The sequence below is a fragment of the Phacochoerus africanus genome, chromosome 11 (assembly GCF_016906955.1).
Source record: "Phacochoerus africanus isolate WHEZ1 chromosome 11, ROS_Pafr_v1, whole genome shotgun sequence".
NCBI lineage: Eukaryota > Metazoa > Chordata > Mammalia > Artiodactyla > Suidae > Phacochoerus > Phacochoerus africanus.
This window is the reverse complement of record NC_062554.1, coordinates 33,492,100-33,514,807: the sequence shown is the minus strand read 5'-3', so window position 1 is coordinate 33,514,807 and position 22,708 is coordinate 33,492,100. Positions and strand designations below refer to the sequence as shown.

Sequence of the window (22,708 nt, the reverse complement as noted above, 5' to 3'; positions counted from 1 at the left end):
GGAGATTACACAAAAAAATAAATATAGAACTACCTACCATATGATCCAGCAACCTACTCTTGGACATATATCTAGACAAAACTATAATTCAAAAGATACGTGTACCCCTATGTTCACAGCAGCACTATTCACAATAGCCAAGACATGCAAACAACAATCTAAATGACCATCAACAGATGAATGGATTAAGACAATGTTGTACATATATATACAATGGAATACTACTCAGCCATAAAAAAGAATGAAATAATGACATTTCCAGCAACATGGATAAAACCAGATTATCATACTAAGTAAAGTAAGTCAGAAAGAGAAAGACAAATACCATATGATATCACTTATATGTGGAATCTAAAATATGGCACAAATGAATCTATCTACAATACAGTAACAGATTCACAGACATAGAGAACAGACTTGTGGTTGCCAAGGGGGAAGGAAGACGGAGAAGGATGGACTGGGAGTTTGGGGTTAGTAGGTGCAAACTATTAAATTTGGAACAGATTAACAATAAGGTCCTACTGTATAGCACAGGGAACTATATTCAATCTCCTGGGATAGACCATGATGGAAAATAACTTTAAAAAAGAATATATATATTCAGTTTCAGCTATAGAGTAACCAATAGCATACCTGTTTATATATATATGCCACTTCTGGCTGTACAACATTGTAAATCAACTATAATTTAATAAAAAAATGTATAACAAAAGAAAAAAGAACACTTGTCTACAGAATGGGAGAAAATAGTTTCAAATGATGCAACTGACAAGGGCTTAATCTCTAAAATATACAAACAACTTATACAACTCAACAGCAAAAAAGCCCACAACCCAATGGGAAAATGGGCAAAAGACCTGAACAGACATTTCTCCAAGGAAGATATACAGATGGCCAACAAGCCCATGAAAAAAATGCTCAAAATCCCTAATTATTAGAGAAATGCAAATCAAAACTACCATGGATACCACCTCATGCCAGTCAGAATGACCACCATTAATAAGTCCACAAATAACAAATGCTGGAGGGGCTGTGGAGAAAAGGGAACCCTCCTGCACTGTTGGTGGGAATGTAGCTGGTGCAACCACTACGGAGATCAGTATGGAGGTACCTTAGAGATTTATACATAGAACTATCATGTGACCCAGAAACCCCACTCTTGGGCATATATCCAGACAAAACTTTCCTTGAAAAAGACACATGCACCCGCATGTTCATTGCAGCTCTATTCACAATAGCCAAAACATGGAAATAACCCAAATGACAATCGACAGATGATTGGATTAGGAAGATGTGGTATATATACACAATGGAATACTACTCAGCCATAAAAAGAACAATATAATGCTATCTGCAGCAACATGGATAGGACTAGAGACTCTCATACTGGGTGAAATAAGTCAGAAAGAGAAAGACAAATACCATGTGATATCACTCATATCTGGAATCTAATATACAGCACAAATGAACCTTTCTACAGAAAAGAAAATCATGGACATGGAGAACAGACTGGTGGTTGCCCAGGGGAAGAGGGAGGGAGTGGGAGGGTTTGGGAGCTTGGAGTTAACAGATGCAAACTATTGCTCTTGGAATGGATTTACAGTGAGATCCTGCTGTGTAGCACTGAGGACTATGTCTAAATACTTACAACGCAGCATGACAATGGGAGAAAAAATTATGTATTCATGTATGTGTTACTGGGTCCCTATGCTGTACAGTGGGAAAAAAACAATTAAAAAAAAAAAAGAACACTTGTCTGAGGTTAAAGACGTAAGCAACTTGTATTAGGGTAAGATGGAATGGTAAACAGTTGTAATCAGAGAATAAATGATACAATTTTACATTTCAAAAGAGAACCAGTTCAGGTCATGTCAGAAGGCATGACACTATATGCTATGCTGCAGGGGAGAAAAGTTTGAACCATGAGTTTAGTGGGGGACTGGTGCCCAAAAACATTGCTGGAAGTAAAGGTAGAGAAGAAGACTGTACCAAGTGCCCACATTAAGATAATAAAGCACCAAGCACTGCTCAACATAAGAACAGAACAAGCCAATAAGCATGGATGCTTTCATTCTGACTGAAGGTAAAGGATGATAAAAATGAAAGGCTCATAGGATTAAATGGCCTAGAGGTTGTGACTGGAACTCTGGGAAGGTTCTCCACGTCACTCTGATCAAAGCACCAGGTTTATAAATATGATACTGGTGAAATTATGTGTGTTAACTTAGCGATGTCTGTTCCAAAAGAGAAGGCACAGAAAGTCCAAAATCCTTTTGCTATAGAATGACATTTATGACATCTGCCAAGTTTAGCCCTGGTAGAAAAGGTGGGATGACTAGATTGGAAACAGGCTCTAATAAGTTTGTTCTTATTCTGGTTTCAGTAGAGCTCTCTCCCAAGTGACAAAAGTAATACTATATAAGTGTAGAATTTGAGCAATTCTACCGAAAAACACTGAAAATAAAATTTGGAAAACTCAGAGTCCCCATCATGGCTCAGCGGAAAAGAATCTGACTAGAATCCAAGAGGACACAGGTTCGATCCCTGGCCTTGCTCAGTGGGTTAAGGACCTGGCGTTGCCATGAGCTGTGGTATATAGGTCACAGATGTGACTTGGATCATGCATTGCTGTGGCTTGGCGTAGGCCAGCAGCTACAGCTCCAATGCAACCCCTAGCCTGGGAACTTTCATATGGTGCAGCCCTAAAAAACAAACAAACAAACAGACAAAAAACCTCACTAAGGGAAATGGGAAAGAAAGGGTTTCTGTAATGGTCCAGGTCAGGTTGGAGACTAGAAATTCACAGTAACATTCATCTGCTTCGTTGTTTGATTTTCTTCAGCAAATCTGTATCACTGAATGTAGGGAGTGGAAAAGGCACATTGTACTGATGATATAGGTTGAAATTTTGTTATAGGAAATATCAAAAGAATGAAGAAAAGAGGATTTTAACCAACTAGAAGAAAAGGGTGCACATCATCACATTCATGGGGTCCAGAATGAGAAGGGAAGAAAAATGTTTTTAATGGAAAAAATTGCTTATTACCTCTTTTAATATATCTTAATTTCAGAAAAGTTCCAGAAATGGCAAAGATGCTCTCCAAAAGTCATTTCTAACACACTCATTTTCAATTTCAGCACAAATTTATAGCTCTAGAACTTCAGATAAATGCCAGAAATCAGAGTACCCAGCAGGGTACAAGGATCAGCAGTCCTTACCTTTGATGCCCTCAAGCTCTTATCGCCCTCTCCATAATAGGAAGAATCAGACCCAAAAATCTGTTGTTTTTAAATAAGTTTCTCTCTCTCTCTCTTTTTTTTTTTTTTTGCAGTTATCATGCCCTTGGAGTCCTAATACCATTGTGTTTATCATATTAACATTAAAGTTTAAGAAAATGATATAAGATCGCAAAGAAGGAAATATTTACTTGATCAAGATAAAGTTGGAGTTTGTAAGATTCTTTAAGTGACTCTTGAATAAGTGCACTGCTTGCTTTTGTCTGATTAAGAGATTCAATCAGATCCTTATTTTCCAAAATATTGCCTTGAGATGTGGCAAGCGTCTGTAGGAAAAATTAATAAAATAATATGAATATTATATATATTAAAATAATAAAAAGAAGCCTGTATTAACTGTCATTAATTTTATGATGTTTACAGAACTTACATTCTCTTAAAAGAATTCCAATACTTTATAGCCTTTTATATAAAGACATCATAAATCATTATATGATATTACATCACTGAAGCATTGTATATGTATTGATATTACCAATCTAATAAAGATAAAAAGTAGTTACAATTATAAATTAAATCGTAATTCCATGCTGCTTTTGAAGGTTTCTTGAAATTGTGAGCATATAATAGATAATTAAATGTTATTGAAATAATATAGTATAAAGACAATATGAGTTAAAAATTGTTTCTCTTAAACATCACTTCTAAAGATCTTGCATTCTAAGATAACTTTTTCCTGTTTGAATTTTCACTTTAAGATATATATATAGATAGATATGCCTCTGACACAATCAAAACCATGCTGAAGGCACTATAATTTGAAAAAACAGTATTTGATTATAGTTATTAAAGAAAATAATGTACTATGAAAAGACATTCTGAATAACTGAATTTTACCTCTAAAAGAGATTCCTCAAGTTTGGCTAACTGTATTTTCTTGTCTTCTTCCTGTTGTAAGAGTTTTGTTTTCTGTTCCTCTAAATCAGGTTTCTCGTGCTGAAGAGTTAAAGCCAAAAGCTTAAAAAAAAAAAAAAAAAAGTCAAGGTATTCTAGCAATAAGGTTCAAACACAACAAACCAAAACAAAAATTTCCCACAAACAGGACTTGTGTCTACCCAAATATTACAGATTTTAGGATACTATATTCATTTCATTCTTTCTAGGTAAACGAGACAACTTCAGTTACTTCTGACAAAAAGAAGCAAAATGAATAATTAAGCTCTCGGATAAAATGTTAAATATTATCAGACAGCTGTAAGAAACTGTATTACTTAACATACCAACATGTAATATTTAGTTCAAAAATTAGATTAGGAGTTCCTGTCGTGGCGTAGTGGTTAACATATCTGACTAGGAACCATGAGGTTGCGGGTTCGATCCCTGGCCTTGCTCAGTGGGTTAAGGACCCGGCATTGCCGTGAGCTGTGGTGTATGTCGCAGACGCGGCTCGGATCCCGCGTTGCTGTGGCTCTGTCATAGGCTGGTGGCTACAGCTCCGATTCGACCCCTAGCCTGGGAACCTCCATATGCCGCGAGAGCGGCCCTAGAAAAGGCAAAAAAAAAAAGAGTGCTGAGAAGCTATAGCCTCAAAAAAAATTAGATTAAATATATAAAAACTATGGAAGCTAGTGTTTTTTAATGATAATAAGTAGTCACATAAAGAAGTAAATATCTTACTTAAAAATACCATATTAAAATCACAATAAGATACCACTTTACACCCACTAAAATGGCTCCAATTAGAAACAGAAATAATAAGTCTTCACAAGGATGTAGAGAAAGGAGAATTCTCATACATTATTGGTGGGAAAGTAAAATTGTGTAGCCATTTTGGCCAAGTTTGTGCCTCAAAATGCTGAAGACAGAGTTACCATAAGACCTAGAAATTCCACTAAAGAAGCACTGAACCGTACACTTTAAAGAGGTGAAATGTATCATAAATAAACTGAATCATAATAAAACTGCTGAAAAACATGATGTTAAGTTCTTAGATTTGAAACTTTAAAATAGGGAATGACATTTGCATATCATGAAATAAATTAATTCAAAGTCTGTTCTTTAAGTATGTCCATGTAGTTTTTGTTAAAATAAAACCTAAATAGCCCATTTCAGTAATTACTCCAGAGATCTTTTAGATAGAAAAAGCAATTTTGTCAATTCTGCCAAGTTTTAAGTAATTCGTACATTTTTTTACTTATGAGAAGTAAGTCAATCAAAACATATTGTTAATAAAAATATGCACTAAGTCATCTAGTATGGTAAGGAAAAACATTTTAAAAGGAGAATTGTAAAAATTACAGCAAATATACATGCCATCATATAAATCAAAAGAAAAACTGTACTACTGAATGGGTGAGTAAAAACCAGGATGTTACTAAAAAGTCAATGAGCATCATACCTTTAACATGGAAAAAAAGGGTAAGGAAGTGGATAAGTAAGAGTATCAACATGGAAAGTCACTTTGCGATTCATGTAATAATTTGAAACTATAATAATCCATACATAGATAAAGTGAATTCAAAGATGTAAATGTTCTGGTAAAAAAAAATGTTGGGTTTATAAGCAAATACCCTAACTGCAATTTTAATATTTAAACATAAAATTTCATAATTAAAAAAATAAAGCTGCTAATCTTAATGTGTACAATCCTCAAATTACTATACATGACAGAAATAGACTATAAAATTAAAATTATACCAGAAGCAACAGCAAATTAACATTAGCAACAAATATACAATTTTAATACTAAAGGGAAATGAAATAAACATACATATTTTATTCTAATCTGCAAGCATATTTTCAAAATCATGAGTTTAAATGCTAATCAGTTTAATAAATTCCTACTTCAAATATTTCATGATTATACAAAGATACAAAAGATTTCTAAGGTTAATTATGATTGTCCATGTATACCTGTCCTCGCAGTCCGCTTCTTGTTGTAGTAAAGTTAACTTCAGTAACGATGGAAGCTGCATCCGGCGGAATAAAGGGATTTGGATTTCTTGTCGACAAAAAAAGGCGGAATTCTTCATTGTAGTCGATAATTTTGTCACCTATTTGTACCACATAACGCGGTCCTATGTTTTTTTAAATGACACAATTAGTTGGCCCGAGTATTCTGTATTTTGCTACATGACATTAAAAAATATAATTTTCTAGTACATCTAAATAGTTTTTAATTATAAGCTTTTAAATATAATATGAAAGACAGCAACACTGAGGCGACCCAGAGGACTACTAACTAGAATGCTCTATTAATCAGGCAGCATTTATGCAAACAAGGATAAACATAATTCATTAGGATGGTCCTAGGATCCTGAAGCACCAAAGGACTATCTACTTATATTCAGCATAGTTTTAATGTTGACTATATGTTTCATATTACCAATTTTTCTGAAATGTTTGATGACAAATGATAAAAATCAAAACTCATTATTTTCTACTTCAAAATTCATCAGTTTCAAAATGTTTACTGTACTAGTATTTAATATGTAACACATGAAGGTGGAATGCACTTGAAAAAACCTGGAATTAACAATATACAAGTAATTTCAAAAGTCCATTATTAATGTCAAAAAGGATTTATTTAGATTGTCATACACAGGTGCTTTCCAACAAGAAGTTAAACTGAGAAAAAATAAAGTTCTGCCTCATAAAGTATACATTCTAATATTAAAAAAACAATGATATTAATTATGCAACATATACAGAAAAATCAATCTACAATTATATCCATTACTTATTATTTTAACTGATAAAAATAACTAATTTTTAGGTTAAAAAAACACACTATCAAAGATTTTCAAAGGTTGAGAAAAACAGTGTTAAGGGTTTTTGAGAATCCTAGAATAGATTCTAAGTTTTCACTTAATTTTTTAAAGCTGATGTAAAAAGAACTCCATAACTTCATAAAGAGGATATGCAAATGCTCAAAAACCAATGTCAAAATAATGTAAAACTTTAATCATTACTAGAAAAATACAATTTTAAAGGCTCAATGTACTAACTATACACCAACTGGAATGATTCAGGAAAATGCAAGTATGATAAATGCAAAGAAAACTAATTCTAAGGACATCATAGTAAAACCATTGAAAACCAATGACAAAGAAAAATGTTAAAGCATCCAATGAAAAATTATATATCACTTTAAAAAAGCAACAATAAAACCAGCAAGTAATTTCTCAACAGGAGTCATATAAACTAGAATATAAATGAATAAAAACCTTAAGGTGATAAATAATTGTCAAATTAAAGTTCTATGACAGTAAAAAAAAAAAAAAAAATCCTTCAAAAATGAAAGGAATTCCCTAGTGGTAGAGTGAGTTAAAGGTCTGGTGTTGTCACCACTGTGGCGGGGGTTTGATCCCTGGCTCAAGAACTTCTTCATGCTGAAGGTGCAGTCAAAAATAAATAAATAAATAAATAATTTTTAAAATAGTCAATAATCTAAGAAGAAGAAGAAGGAAAAGGAGAGAAGGAGGAGGAAGGGGGAGGAGGGAGAAGGAGGAAGAGGAAGCAAAGAAGTGTGTTGCTGGTAGATCTCTGAAGGAAATTCTTCAGATAGAAAAAAATACTCCAGATGGAAATGGGAGAAAGGTAATGGCGGGAGAAAACCAGAAAGGGTAAACATGTATTAGTATAGATTATTAAAACATTAACTAACATCATGGGGAGCATGACAATGCAACACAACAATAATGCTACGTCAGGCAGTGGATATATGGAGTTAAAATGCAGTACTAGAAAACTGGCCAAGTATTTATTTGTATTAAAAAAATAAGTCATAGATGCATACTGTTATATACAGGATAGCCATTAAAAATAACAAAGACATCTGATAAAAAAAATCAGTCAGGTTACTTAGAAAACTATATTAGTTATTGCTTAAATCAATTAACTGCATTATATTACAAATAGTAAGGCTGCCATGGTGAAAAAAAAAAAAAGCAAAACCAATGACATACTGTTTCTGAGAAACATACTTAAAAAAAAAAAACCAACAGAAAATTGAAAAGTGAAAGAATGGGAAAATACATCATGCAAACAGCAATCTCCCAAAATTAATGTTAACCATTCTAATACCAAATTCTAAAACTTAAGATACTTCTAGCTATAAAGGATATTTCATAATGATAAAAAAAAAACTCGAGAAGATAGCACATTTCCAAATATGTGTATATCCAAACACATAGCTCTGAAATATTTAGGGAAAATAACTTTATCTAAGTTTCAGAATAAATGTTGCTTGAATATTTACTATGACCATGAAACTAAAACCAGAAAGTGGCTACTGTTGCTTCCACAGTGCTTGACATAACAATAATTAAAAATACAGCAAACACTTGGTAATGACTACCAATGATTTCTTTTTTATATTCCTCTGAGAAGAAGACAAAAATAAGTTCATCTACTATATGTAGTACACCTTTACTGGTCCAAACTCTTGAGAAATATATTATCATCTAAATCAGAGAAATCCAAGTACCACGTGAACTGCATGCATTCAATTATATGGGTAACATCTTCCTAACGGTCTCCACAGATAAAAGTGCTTGCATGGTACTGTAAACCTTTCAAGCCTAACTAAATATGATGGGACTTAAAAGAAGACAAACACAAAACCCTACCACCAAAATAAACAAATAGACACTGCTCAAGGAAACACCCCACAGCCCATTAAGAATAAACTGCTGGCTTTATTGCCACTATACACAAAGAAAACCAACAACTGATACTTTCTTGACTTACTGGGAGCAGTGTGAGTCAAGTAAGTCAAGTAAATTTTACTACAGCCTATTTATCTGGTCAAGAAACATGCAGCTATGTTTGAACAGCAGCTCCTAAAAAGTTGCAGGTGGCAACTTTGGAAGTAATCCAAGCAGTTGTAAACTAATTCTTGTTTTTGACCAATATATCTTCCAAGATGCACAGAATTAAAGATGTCTACAAAAAAAAAAAAAAAAAAAAACTCACAGATAAGCAAATCCAATGGAATGCTACCCACCACCCATCCACTACCCATAGGTAAAACTTCTGGCAACCTATAACAGTGAATGTTCGGTACCACGCACTGGCTTCAGGTAGGGCTCTTGGCTATAAAGCATGTCACTCTGAAAATAACTGTAATATACCAGTACAGAAATTCATGGGTCAGAACTGGTGAGCTAGCTTAGGGTTTCTCAACCTCAGTATTCTTGATAATTTGTATTATAAAATTATGTTATGAGGAGATGCCCTGTGTATTTAAAGATAAACTTGAAATAGACACATTGAGTTGTTATAACAAAAAATGTCTATCGACACTGCCAAATGTTCCCTGGAGAACAACATCATTCCCATGGTCTATGTCCAGACCATTGAGCCACCCAGACCCAACTTGTCTACCAAAGACATACCTACATGGAGAACATCCTCTAGAAATAGACACAACAATGAAACACAAAGTCAATCTTTATGGTGCACATACATATTCTGTTTGAAGAAATCATGCCTAAAATGAAGCATTTGGTCTAAAAGCACCAGCCAAGAATGTTCAGCTATCATCCCTACGACTACTCAAACTCAGCGTGGAAATGAAATAACTTTAAAGGAATGTAATGATTAATGAAAAATACTTTTGACATCTATTGTCAGTAAAATCTGAACTATTTGTACACTATACCAGCCTCTCCCTCACAACTGCTACGTAACTAGCTAGTCAAGCTGTATTTAACTATTGCCAGTTGCAAACTGTCTCATCTAACTTCTGCCTTGACTGAGCTCAGGAACGCAGGAAACAGGAAATAAAAAACAATGAGACTTGAGGAACTGTACTTTGTTGGGGTTTTTTTGATTAATACACATTTGAGGGGATTTTTGAACAGCATAAATTTGAAAAGTACATTCTACTCCAATTATTTGTGCCTATTTTGATATCCCTACATAGAAAAGCAGCTCTTATTGCTAACTGGGATGTAAATGAACTTGGACACAGATTTGGTTTTTCATGGTTCTAGGACAGCCATCCCAGAGGAAATACATGATGATAAACAGAACTTAAAACTGTGGAAAAAGACAACCTGAAGTATTTTCGAAGGGAATAACAGACTTCAACTAATGCGATATGAATACATCCAACTCTAGACTGAAGGTAGAAAAAGTAAGGTGGGGCAGAGATTAACTTTCTTTTCCTAAATGAAAATGAACACAAATGAACAAATTGACTTCAACATCCCTGAAAGCTATCTAGAATAGTGGTTCATCATGTGAACCAATCATGATACAGAACATTTTCATTTTTTGCCAGATTCAGCTTTCGGGGACTTCGTCAAACTTCATTCTCAGACAATGCCACAGATACAGCTAAAATGGAACATCAATTAGAGCTCATATGAATTTATATTTAATGAGCCCTCAAAAGCTATAATGTAGACTGAACACAGTCAAATTGAATGACCCTAAAGGTTCATTTCCATCGCCTTTAAGACAGCATAACAACAGATCTAGCTCAACAGATCTGTTTTAACTCCAGTGAAGAACAGAGACCAGAGACTGAACTCTGGGAGGTAATTCCAGGTTACAACAGCAAAAAGTCCCACTACTAGAGTTCTTTTCGTAACATATCAAGCATTGTTAGGCTAAGTACTCCTATTTGTGGGATAACAAGTGGTCAATAAGTAGTGAATGCTTTGCCATTTCTCTGCTTTGCTCCAGTAACTCCAATTTTCTAAACTTTATGGTGCTCGCAATGCATGCAGTGTAAGTAGGAATTATGTATTTACATATGGGTACATGTCTATGTATGTATCTATATATACACTTTGCATGACACGCTCTTAGAGTTTAAGGGTATTGCTTTCTAAGGTCAAAGTCTGGGTAGATGCCTATGTAGAAAATAGGTAACATAACAGTTCTAAAACTGGTATCCTTAGAGAGGTCCGTTGCAAGAATGGCATATAACCAACATCTGGGAATTGGGATTTTGTTAAGACTTTCACCATTTCCAGAACAGATAAGAGTGGCTCACTGTGCTTAAACTATTGCACAAACACTATGGTTTATGCTGAATACTTGCTCTTTTGGGGGAAGTCTGGAATTCTGCAACCTTTTAAGCAGAGTGTACTCATACAATCAGCCCCAATAAAAAACTCTGGGCACTGAGTCTCTAATAAGCTTCCTTGGTAGACAGTTTTTCACATGTGTTGTCAAAACTTGGTTCTGGAGAAATTAAGCACATTCTGTGTGACTCCAATAATAGAAGACTCTTGGAAGATTGTATCTGTTTTCTTGACCCCTAACTTCACCCAATGAGCCTTTTCTCTTTGCTGACTTTGCTTTGTATCCTTTCCCTGCAATAAATCTAAGCCATGAGTGTAACTATATGCTGAGTCCCATGAATCTTCCTAGCAAAACATTGCTCCTAGGAATGGTATTGGAGACCCGACATGGCATATCTTCTATAAAGGCACTTTTAAAATTATTTTAGTTGCCATTACTATTAGATTTTGATGACATCAGCATTCACTCCCCCAAAAAAAGTTTCTAGTTCCTTAGATTCAGTGGTAAAACAAAACAAAAGGTCAAAGTTAAGCTAATTATTTTGGAAATTTAAAAAAAGTTACTATCTGAAAGCTGTCAAATATTTATTTACCTTGAGCAACCAGATCTCGTCTCAATAATGGATAAAGAACAGGTTCTACACCATCCATTTCTTGTATAATAAGGGTTTTCCCAAAACGTACTGCCAACTCAAGAGCTGTGATAAAGTTACTATCCTAGAGAAGAAATAAGAAAACACATTAATTCCTTTATTACCTTAGATTTATAAATATGTATTATAGATAATGAAGATATTAAGAGGAATAACAAATATTTTAAATTTAATATACATGTTAATCATTAAAATTATTCATTATTGTTTTTCCAGCTATAAGTACTTGGGGATGAATCAATTTACTTGAATAAATTATCAAATAAATTCATAAATAACTTAAATAGACATGTTAGAAAAATAAGGATTTTTATATTAACAATAAAAACGTTCTTAAATTTTCTACTATAATTTCAAATCAATGCAGAAAGAAATTTTCAAATTCTATATGCAATTGGTTACTCACCCAAAGATTAATAAAAATTTCTTTAGTTACATTCAATATTAAACACTGAAGGAAGAAGAAAGATGAACTCTAGTAAACTTTTCTTGGTTTGATAGTTCTAATCACTGAGAAAAGAACCTTTAGACAGAACTCTATAACCATGCAAGAATTCTGAGGTGTTCTGGCTAAGAGTCCTTTTAAGTAGCACTCCAGGCTTCCAACGATAGTTTAAAAAATTAAATATTTGGAGAAACAATTATTAAGATATTCTACTACAAATCATAAGTGACATTAAATAGTGTATGTTATGTAATTTACAATTAGTCTTAAATACAATGAGTTCGATATCTCTACTTTGCAAGTGAAGAACATTTTAAAGAGGTAATTTTTCAAGCACCTGAAGATTATTACAAAAACTAATCATACAATAGGTCTTCTTCAAGGAAAAAAAAACTCACCAAAAATAATTCTTTTGGTAAGCTAAATATGATAGTAGGAGGTCACTACCCAAAACATTATCATTACATTTCATTGACCAACTGTCTGACCTTGGGACACAACAAAGATGCTCATCATTGAGTTATGGGAATAGGAAATTAAAGTCCAGGAGGTTTCCCTAATTCTTCAAACTAAATAACTTACACCTAGAGCATCCTATACTTGCCTTTAATCATAATTTAGTGTAAATGCTTATGTAATTGTCTAGTGTAAGTAGTTAATTGTCATCTCCATGAGGGCAGGAACTGTGACAACTCACTTGCAAATCCCCAGGGCTTAGGTCAATACCCTGCCTACAGTAGGAATCAAATAAATATTCTTCTTCCATTCTTACAAATTAGAAAACTAAAGATAAAAAAGTTGCATTTCTTTCCCCAGGACCCACACCAAGTAAGTTACAAGGCTCGGTTTTGAATGTTTTCTGATTATAGACCCAGAGTTCTTTTCACCATAAGATAACATTTCTAGTTGGTTTCTAAATGGTAAGTAATACACACCTGCTGGTTAATAACTTCCAAACGTGAGTCCTTCAAATGTGTCTTTAACCATTCTGTAGCTTGGGAAGAAGGGTCTATAAGAAATGGGCATACTCGACTCTAATTTAAAAAAAAAAAAGATTATAAACTTTCATTAAATAAAAATAATTCCCTAAAAATCATTAATCAATTAATGAGTGAATTTTTCTCTCAGGCTGTATTTGCAGAACAAAATAGACAATCATAATGAGGAAATAAAAGTACAATTTTTAGCTGCACCAGAGGCTATATTAATAAGTTTTCCCAGGAATTAATACTAGGTAATTAAATTTAACCACAGTAAAGTGAATTTAGTCTTATTTACTACACAGTAACACAAAAATTGCATATTAAGATACAATAAGCAAGAGTTTTACTCCTAAGTTGATGTCATTTGCACCTCTCTTTTTGGTTTTAAAATACACAATCAAATTATTCCCTAACTTTAGATACTCCTTGAATAAACCAAGGAGGGCTTGCAAGAGATGTATGAGTTAATCATAAAAAGTATTACTGAAATAATTATCAACATAACTATTTATATTTTAAGACTAATTTTCCTAAAGTAGTACATAGTTAATACTACAAAAGGAATATCCTAGAAGAGAAAATTATGTAATTTGTAATTATGCAACTTAATAAATCTAATAAATTACGGACCAAACTCATTACAGAGCATCTAGCACTAATTAAACTCTGAAGCAAATAGCAAGTTAGAAATCTGTGAAAACGCCCTACACACACAATGCCATTTAGCAAATGAAAGGAAGCCAGTTAAATATTTACATATCGGATTAATTTAAATATATGGAAATATACTTAGATAAATATATAATAAATTTTAAAGTAACTGTCATTGTTACCTAGTAAATTAGATTGAAATAATGATACCCTACTTAATTATGCCTTAAATTTTCACATGTAACTGAAAAATGTAACGCAGCTGTGTGCTATAGGGATAAGATAACACATGAAAGTCAAAGCGACATGAAGACTTAGAACTCGGGTAGATCTCATGAGAACGTAGACATTATCTTAGCAGCAGACCCAGAGGGAAAGGGATGGTGGGGATCGTATGCCCCGGGGGGTTAACAGCATTTTATCAGCAATGTTGGTTAAAATTGCCAGCACGTCGTGATAATAAAGAGCTGACTGACTTTAAAACAGCTTTGTTATTGTTTTAAAATTCTCTCCAGGAAAGACAAAAATAAATAAATAAATAAATAAATACGGGAGTTCCCGTCGTGGCTTAGTGGTTAACGAACCCGACTAGGAACCATGAGATTGCAGGTTCGATCACTGCCCTCGCTCAGTGGGTTAAGGATCCAGCGTTGCCATGAGCTGTGGTGTAGGTCACAGACATGGCTCAGATCCCGCGTTGCTGTGGCTCTGGCATAGGCTGGCAGCTACTGCTCCAATTAGACCCCTAGCCTGGGAACCTCCATATGCCATGGCTGCTGCCCCAAAAAAACCAAAAGACAAAAGATAAATAAATAAAATTCCCTCTAGGCAATGCAGCCCCTTTTTTACCTGCATTCGGAGTGGATTTCTCCTAATGTTACACTCCTGTATGATCTTCACCCAACATCTATTTCTGGAGGTTTCACTTACTGTTCCATCATATAAATGTGCAAAATAATTTAAATGTGTAAATAGCCTCAAATATGACCAAGGTATTACACCCAGGTTTTAGATCAAATTTTATGTCATAATTAAATAGCAAAAATTCCACAAGTATACTAGATTATGATTAACCATCAAAATTATTTTAAATTTTAAAAAAAGTTCTTACCCATGACTTCAAACCAATGATCTGATGCAGTTAAAAAGAGAATAAGATAATGTTCAAAAAGAGCATGTTGTTAGCAGAGAAAATATATTTAAGAAATTCAAAGAGTACTTACAAGTTTGTATTCCTTTTATTTATATTTCTCTAGAGATTTAGAGAAGACCTCTAAGGTATATTTTAGGTCTGGGTTTCATGATTACATGTTAAATTCTACATTTAGAAAATGATACTAGATTCATTCATTCGATTCATTCATCTACCATATACTATTACAATAAAACAATGCAAGGAATACAGAAATTAATAAAATGTATTTCCTTACCCTCATTGGCCACACATTCAATAAAGAAGCAAAAAATGAAAATTCTATAATCAAAGAGTACCAAAAATTCTATAGGTTGATCACAGGTGGAGTTAGAAGAAGCTGCTAGGAAGAACTAAGTCAAACAAGGTCAAAAAAAAAGATAGAACATAGACAAAGGAGTGCAAAAAGCATGTTAGGCCAAGAGGACAGCATGTTTGAGAGAAGAAAATGCCTAGGAGTATCTGGAAAACTACCAGTAGTTTGGAATAGTTGGAGTAAAAAAGTATAGGCAAAGAAGATGCATATAAAATAGCAGGAGTAATCAGATGTCCTTCTGATAATGAAGTGCTTTTTATGCCATGTTTAAGGATAATGAAATTTTTATACTGCAGGCAATGGGAGGTCACTGAAACACATTAATCAAGGAATTTTTATAATCAATTGAAAGTTTAGGAAGATCACTCCAATGGCAATTTAAAGGGACCAACCAGTATTAAAATTTATTTATCTAGGTACAACATGATGAAGGACTAAGTGAGGCCACTGCAATAGATGTGGTTAGAACAGAATGAATTCACAACACACCTGAGAAATAGATTTGACAAGACTTGCTAAAAAACTAACTTAATTGATATCATATATATCACTTATATCTGGAATCTAATATATGGCACAAATGAACCTTTCCACAGAAAAAAATCATGGACTTGGAGAATAGACTTGCGGTTGCCAAAGGGGAGGGGGAGGGAGTGGGATGGGTGGGGAGCTTGGGGTTAATAGATGCAGACTATTGCCTCTGAAATGGATTAGCAATGAGATCCTGCTGTGTGGCACTGGGAACTATGTGTAGTCACTTATGATGAAGCAAGATAATATGAGAAAAAAGAATGAATACATGTATGTGTAACTGGGTCACCATGCTATATGGTAGAAAATTGACAGAACACTGTAAATCAGCTATAATGGAAAAAAATTAAAATCATATAAAAAAACTAACAATGTAAAATTAGAGACATAGTAAGAATGAGTTGCAATTTTGCAGTTTGCAGTACTGGACCATGACTCTGACATCTCCAGTGTTAGGAAATAAAAGCGAAGCAAGTTCTAGGGAATGGGGGAGGACAAGAAACAATTATTAGAGTGCATAGCTACCTTTGTCTAGCACGCATGCCCCACTTAATGCATTTCACATGGGATCATCAATCATCTACCCTGCACTCAAGGGATGAGGAGGTGACCTAAGCTAACCAATCAGAATCTTTTGGGGGTACTGACATAAATACTGGGAGGGAAGGGAAGAGATATCTTTAGTCTGAGTATATAAACTGTGAGAATGGTTAAGCCTAAAGTCACCAACGGCTATTCTTAACACAAGGTGGAGAGAACCTATCTGAAAATAAACTCAACTCAAGTTGGAGAGAGAGAGGGAGAGAGTGGCAGAGAGAGAGAGGGAAAAAGAGAGAGAGGGAGAGAGCAATCTCCTGGTAACATCATTTGAATCCTGAAGCTAGCCCAATCTTCTGAACATCTGTTATTTAAAAGCGTAAGTTTTTTTTTAAAAATGTACTATACTTGGCTACTAAAAGATCCTTGACTAAAAAATAAATAAATAAACAATTATTAATTTAAAGACAGTGCTGCTTGAGCTACCTACAAAGCTCCAGGTAACAATACCTAATGGGAAGTTAGAACCAATAAGATCTCAGAACGAGGTCAAAGGCTATAGACACATAATATCTATTTTAATTCTTCTCCCTTTGAGGAAAAAAATGATTAGGCAGGGGACATTTTTGAAAGCGATCATTTTTCCTCCAGTTTTACTGAAGTATAATTGACATGCTGCACTGTATAAGTTAAGGTGTAAAGCTAGTGATCTGACATACATACACCATGAAATGACAATCACAATAACTTTAGTGAACACCTATCATCTCATATAGGTACAAAATTAAAGAAACTGGAAGAAAAATCTTTCCTTGTGATGAGAACTCTTAGGATTTGCTCTCTTAGCAACTTTCATATATAACACATAGCAGTGTTAATTATGTGTACCCTGTTGTATATTACACTCATAGTACTTATTTATCATATTACTGGAAGTTTGTACCTTTTGACTCCCTTCATCCAATCAGAAAGAAACCATTTCTAAAACATCTAAAACTTCTGTAATTTTATTTTTACTTTTAATAAGTGGAATAAAAGTAGAAATATTTTACAAATAAAACTAAAGCTCATTTTTTGATAAGCTAAAGAGAATTACATTAACAGGAATAACTAAAAAAAGGTTAAAACATCGGGAATTCCCGTTGTGGCACAGTGGTTAACGAATCCAACTAGGAACTGTGAGGTTGCGGGTTCGATCCCAGGCCTTGCTCAATGGGTTAAGAATTCGGCGTTGCCGTGAGCTGTGGTGTGGGTCTCAGACGCAGCTCGGATCTTGTGTTGCTGTGGCTCTGGTGTAGGCCAGTGACTACAGCTCAAATTAGACCCCTAGCCTGGGAACCTCCATGTGCCACGGGAGTGTCTCAAGAAAAGACAAAAAAAAAACACAGAACTACAGACACATATCTACGAGGGGAGTTTTATAGCAAAGACTGGCTGAAGGGCAATGTTTGAATCTTGGCTCTACCACTTGACAGCTCTGTAACCTTGAACATGAAAACTTAAGCCTTCTTTGTTTAAACTTCCTTATCTATAAAAGGGATAACATTTGTACCTACTAAATAGTGTGGATTTTCAAATTAATGTTTAAATTATTTTCTTATATTAATTCTTAAATAGTAATATACAAACAACAGAGTAAATACTATAAAAGTGCTGATTATTAATACTTGGGATTTACTGAAAAAAAATTCCCTGGAGTTCCCATTGTGGGCCCAATCTGGCTAGGAACCATGAGGTTGTAGGTTCGATCCCTGGCCTCTCTCAGTGAGTTAAGACTCTGAGTGTTGTGGTGAGCTGTGGTGTAGGCTGCAAACGTGGTTTGGATTCTGCGTTGCCGTGGCTATGGTGCACACCAGCAGCTGTGGCTCTAATTCGACCCCTAGCCTGGGAACCTCCATATGCCACGAATGTAGCCCTAAAAAGCAAAAACAGAAAAACAAAGAAACAAAAAAATTCCCTGTGTAATTTACCTTTATAATTTTAGTCTTTAGACTAATATCAAATTAGTTTGCATTTCCTCAGCATACACTACATTGCAGGAAGGGATAAAAATAAATCTCAGAAATTCTGAGTGGCTTAAAGAAAACTAATTTGACACTGAGCTGTCCATAAACAATAAAAAACAACTACCTCGTACATGCCTTAACATGAAAATTTTATAATACTGTGAAATTTAAACCAAGAAAAATTATAATACTGTGAAATTTAAACCAAGAAAAATTATAATACTGTGAAATTTAAATTAATCATACTTCCAATCTTCTTTCTAGGTACTTTTTACTGACACCTCTCCATAGTTTCTAATAGTCTCATACTCTCTATTATCCACTGAGTTCCACAATATTACAAAGACCACACAATTTATGATCCAAACTAGGACACTTCTGAGAATACAAGAGAAACTAGTAATAATTACATCAGGACAACAGGTATAAATCACAGCTCAAGCAATCCAGGACATATGGTCACCATGGCCAAGTTTTTCCCCCATTCCTCAAAGATGTAGGTCATAAGAGCTTTCTGCTAATGTAATAAACTAATTTCTGTTACAAGTAGACAATTATTTGACTATTTCCTCACTCAGAAAACGCATGTGCTTCAATAATCAGCTTAACCCAAAGATAAGAATTCCAAGCACCTTTGTAAGACAAACCAAGGAATAATTTTGGACACAAAAGGCTATTCTTTGCACCAGTAAATGTTTGAGTGACTACAGCTCTTCTCATTGAGAGGGAGAATCTCTGAAAAGCTTTTTTAGTTCATGAGGAGATGTGCTCTATCTCTGAAGCAATAATACACCAAATTCATCATGTCCAGTCATTTTTTCTCAGGGAAGACTTCCAGAAACCCAACTTGTATATGTTAGAGACCTAATTACACATCACTGGTAATGTTAATGAGTTATAGACCTGTGCTATCCAACCACACCTGCAACTGCAACAGTGTATTCTAAATGTAGCCCATCTTAAAATTCAGATAGAATGTCGACCACAATGGCAAATTCCTTTCAATGAAATGATGAATTACTCTAACAAATTTTTCCAAATGGTTTTGTTTTCTCATAAAAAGGCATATAAGCATCTATAAGAATCTTGGCAATAATAAATACAAAGTATACTAAGCTTATTAAAATTAATTTCAAGGACAATATCCCTGATATTTATTATGAAATACAGCTTAATTCAAAATAAAGTAAATACTTTCAATTACTATCATCAGTAAAATATAAAAATTATTGTGATGTATTTTTCCTAAAGGCTTCTGATTTCTTATGGAATAAAAAAGAAAATTGCTAAAACTTCTAATTTTTTACACCTGCAAACTAATGCTTTCTTGGAGTACTGACAAAGCAAGAAGAGGTGACTAGGAAACCTTGGGTAAAAATAACAGATACGATAAAAAGTACTAGTTGCTATAATGCAATGAATTTATTTACATACACATTTAGAGTTCCAGATTTGTAATTCTACTGTGAAAAATGATAAAAATGTTTAAAAAATAAATTGACATTTAAGCCAAATCAAATTCAAAGAGAACAATATTGTTTAATCTTTGTTCAGTGACTTTTCTACTGGTAAGACATCATGTGATGAGTCAAAAAAATAGTCAGCTGATTAGTAGGTCTAATCAAGCAGAATAAATTGCCAAAGAATGAAAAGGTCCCACAATATGAATCTTATATAATATGACTTATGCTACCTAAGGAATAGCATTTAATGTTCATATTTTCTTTGAGATTGTGGAGTTGTGGAATAAAGCAATGCGTGGGCAGAGAGAAAGGTTGTAAAGAGAAACGAAAACACTGGTTTTATAAACTGTTGAGATAGAAAAGGAAAAAAAAATTTTTCAAAAGGGAAAAATTACCTTCCAAATTCCATATCAGAAAGGTAAACTAAATTATTGGTAAAAACAAAACATCACACAAAGAAATGATTTGCTTAGATTTTGAATTTGGTTTTCACATTCACTATTAATTAGTTTTGCAGTAGTTTCAACTTCAAACAATGACTTTTGGGAGGCATATACGATGTGAAAGAACAATTTTCCAAAATAGGTACATGGTTAACTTATAACACAAAATTCATCCATTTTCACTTTGTCTAACTGTGTAAAACAAAATGAAATAAAAATACAAAATTTTCATTTTAAAAATATACTCTAGATGAAAGAACTATACAACCAATGATCAAGTGCCTCTGAAATATTTCTATTATTATTAGGAAGTTCAATTTAGAATATTTTGTCATTGAAATAATACCATTTTAGTTTATGCTTTTATATTAATGTAAAAAATAAATTACACTGAAAATTATAGCATTACTAACTGAATCAAAAATGGATTTTTATTAGCAAAATATTTTTACTTTTAAGTAACTAAGAAAAGACAAACTAGGAATGCCTAAGAATTTGTAGAAAGAGGTACTTTCTGGAGCAAGCATCAAAAGAAACATTTCTAATGAAAATATTAGATAATTGCCTACCTGTAAGATAACAAGAGCATTTTCTATGGAAAGGTCATCTGATGGTAGGCCTTCACTTTTCCAAATTAACTGTTCACTTTCAGTACAAAGAAATCTCCTCAGATCAAATTCTGAAAAATTAAAGATACCAATAATATTTACCACAACAATCTTATGCTTGATTGAAGGAAAGAGAATAAAATTTAAAATATATTCAAACAAGAGTCCCATGATCATCGTTAATATTCAACCCATTCTTTTGCACCAAGAAGCTAAGGAGAAGAAACTTTTTTAAAAAAAAGTATGAAGGAATGACACTCAAGTTATATTTCTTCTATTAAATGAATGTTTCCCAACTATAACAATTTGTGAAAACCAAAAAATTCACCAAGAATTTTGGAATTCCTGCATTTCATCTTACCATATGAAATTAGTGTTAAAATTAATAAAATGTTTAACTGCATCATACAATATCAAAATAATTCAGAGGTCTGAGTCTCATAAAGTGATTGTAGGGGTAGAAGAATCACACAATAAAGCAATTCTCAGAACATATGTAGAATTCAGCAAATCTAAGGTAGCTATGGTATCCTTGAACTTAAAGAAAATTTTCTCATTTAAAAAAAGTTTAAAAAGTAAAATGACAAAAATGAAGAGATGCACTTTTTAGTATACTGAAATTCAAAATCATGAAAAACTAAATACAGACTTTCAAGACCAGCTGACTTGGTCCATTCTTCCAAACAGGTTTTTCTCAGACCCTCAGGAGCAGCAGAAAGATATGTAATAAATGCAGCAGCCAGCTGAGCTCTTTTAGGAAGAGTAGCTAATTCCTCTGTTATCTCTGCAACCTGAAAAAAAGAGAGTGATATACAGATATGTTCTAAGATAGGAAAAAATAACCCATCTTCAATACAACAGAGTATTGCAGAGGCAGTCAATATTATTGCATGAACTGATAAGGAGCATCCAACGAGGGAAGGAATCTAACTGGTTAAAGAAAAGCAAAAAAAATCAAAACAAACAAAAACAAGAGACAACACCTTAACAAATTTGAGATAGGAAAGTATTTCAAAAAGAAATAAATGGCCAACATTGTCAATTCCTAAGAGGATTGTCCTGGTAAATTTAAGTTCAAAAAGTTTCTAAAGAGTACTAAATTTTCTATCAACTCATTTTCATCCCTGCCTTTCTCCTCAATAACACAGATAATTCCTCTTTTAGAGGAATAGGTTACTTGTCAAAAATCCATTCATACAAAGACATTGTGCTTAAAAATTAATTCACGTAATACTGGTCATTAATATCTAGATCATGTATCCTAAGCCAGTTGCAGGTTAATGGATATTTTTCTCCTTTTCATTTTTTTAACAAAGAAATTTTTGTTATTCAATATTTTTTACATTATATTTTTCCAGTGTTTTAAACATGGCCTCTCATAACCTCTCTCTCTCAAACAAACCTGTGTATTCCATCTCTTGTGTTCTCTATCCAGCTGATTAATTAAGACTTCTGCAGCTTTAATTGTTTCTTGTGCTTTGCTTACTTCAGCTTCAAGTTTGGCAGCTTCTGAAGTCCTGCTCTGAAATCTATGAAAACATTAAAATTTAATTAAAGACAAAGGAATTTAAGAGAGATTTAATTAAATTATGCTTAGTAAACTA

At 33.5% G+C, this 22,708-nt stretch overlaps 1 protein-coding gene across 1 annotated transcript in view; it reads right to left on the bottom strand.

Annotated features, from left to right (window-relative positions):
* The window catches only part of DYNC2H1 (dynein cytoplasmic 2 heavy chain 1), a 306,581-nt gene that overhangs the window by 164,797 nt on the left and 119,076 nt on the right, over positions 1-22,708 (bottom strand). Inside the window, exons 61-68 of the mRNA XM_047752686.1 lie at positions 22,507-22,633; positions 21,754-21,895; positions 21,066-21,175; positions 13,310-13,408; positions 11,870-11,993; positions 6,151-6,314; positions 4,135-4,254; positions 3,429-3,563 (exon numbers count right to left, since the gene is read on the bottom strand). Of these exons, the coding sequence (XP_047608642.1) occupies positions 3,429-3,563; positions 4,135-4,254; positions 6,151-6,314; positions 11,870-11,993; positions 13,310-13,408; positions 21,066-21,175; positions 21,754-21,895; positions 22,507-22,633 (1,021 nt within the window). The remainder of the gene's footprint in view (positions 1-3,428; positions 3,564-4,134; positions 4,255-6,150; positions 6,315-11,869; positions 11,994-13,309; positions 13,409-21,065; positions 21,176-21,753; positions 21,896-22,506; positions 22,634-22,708) is intronic.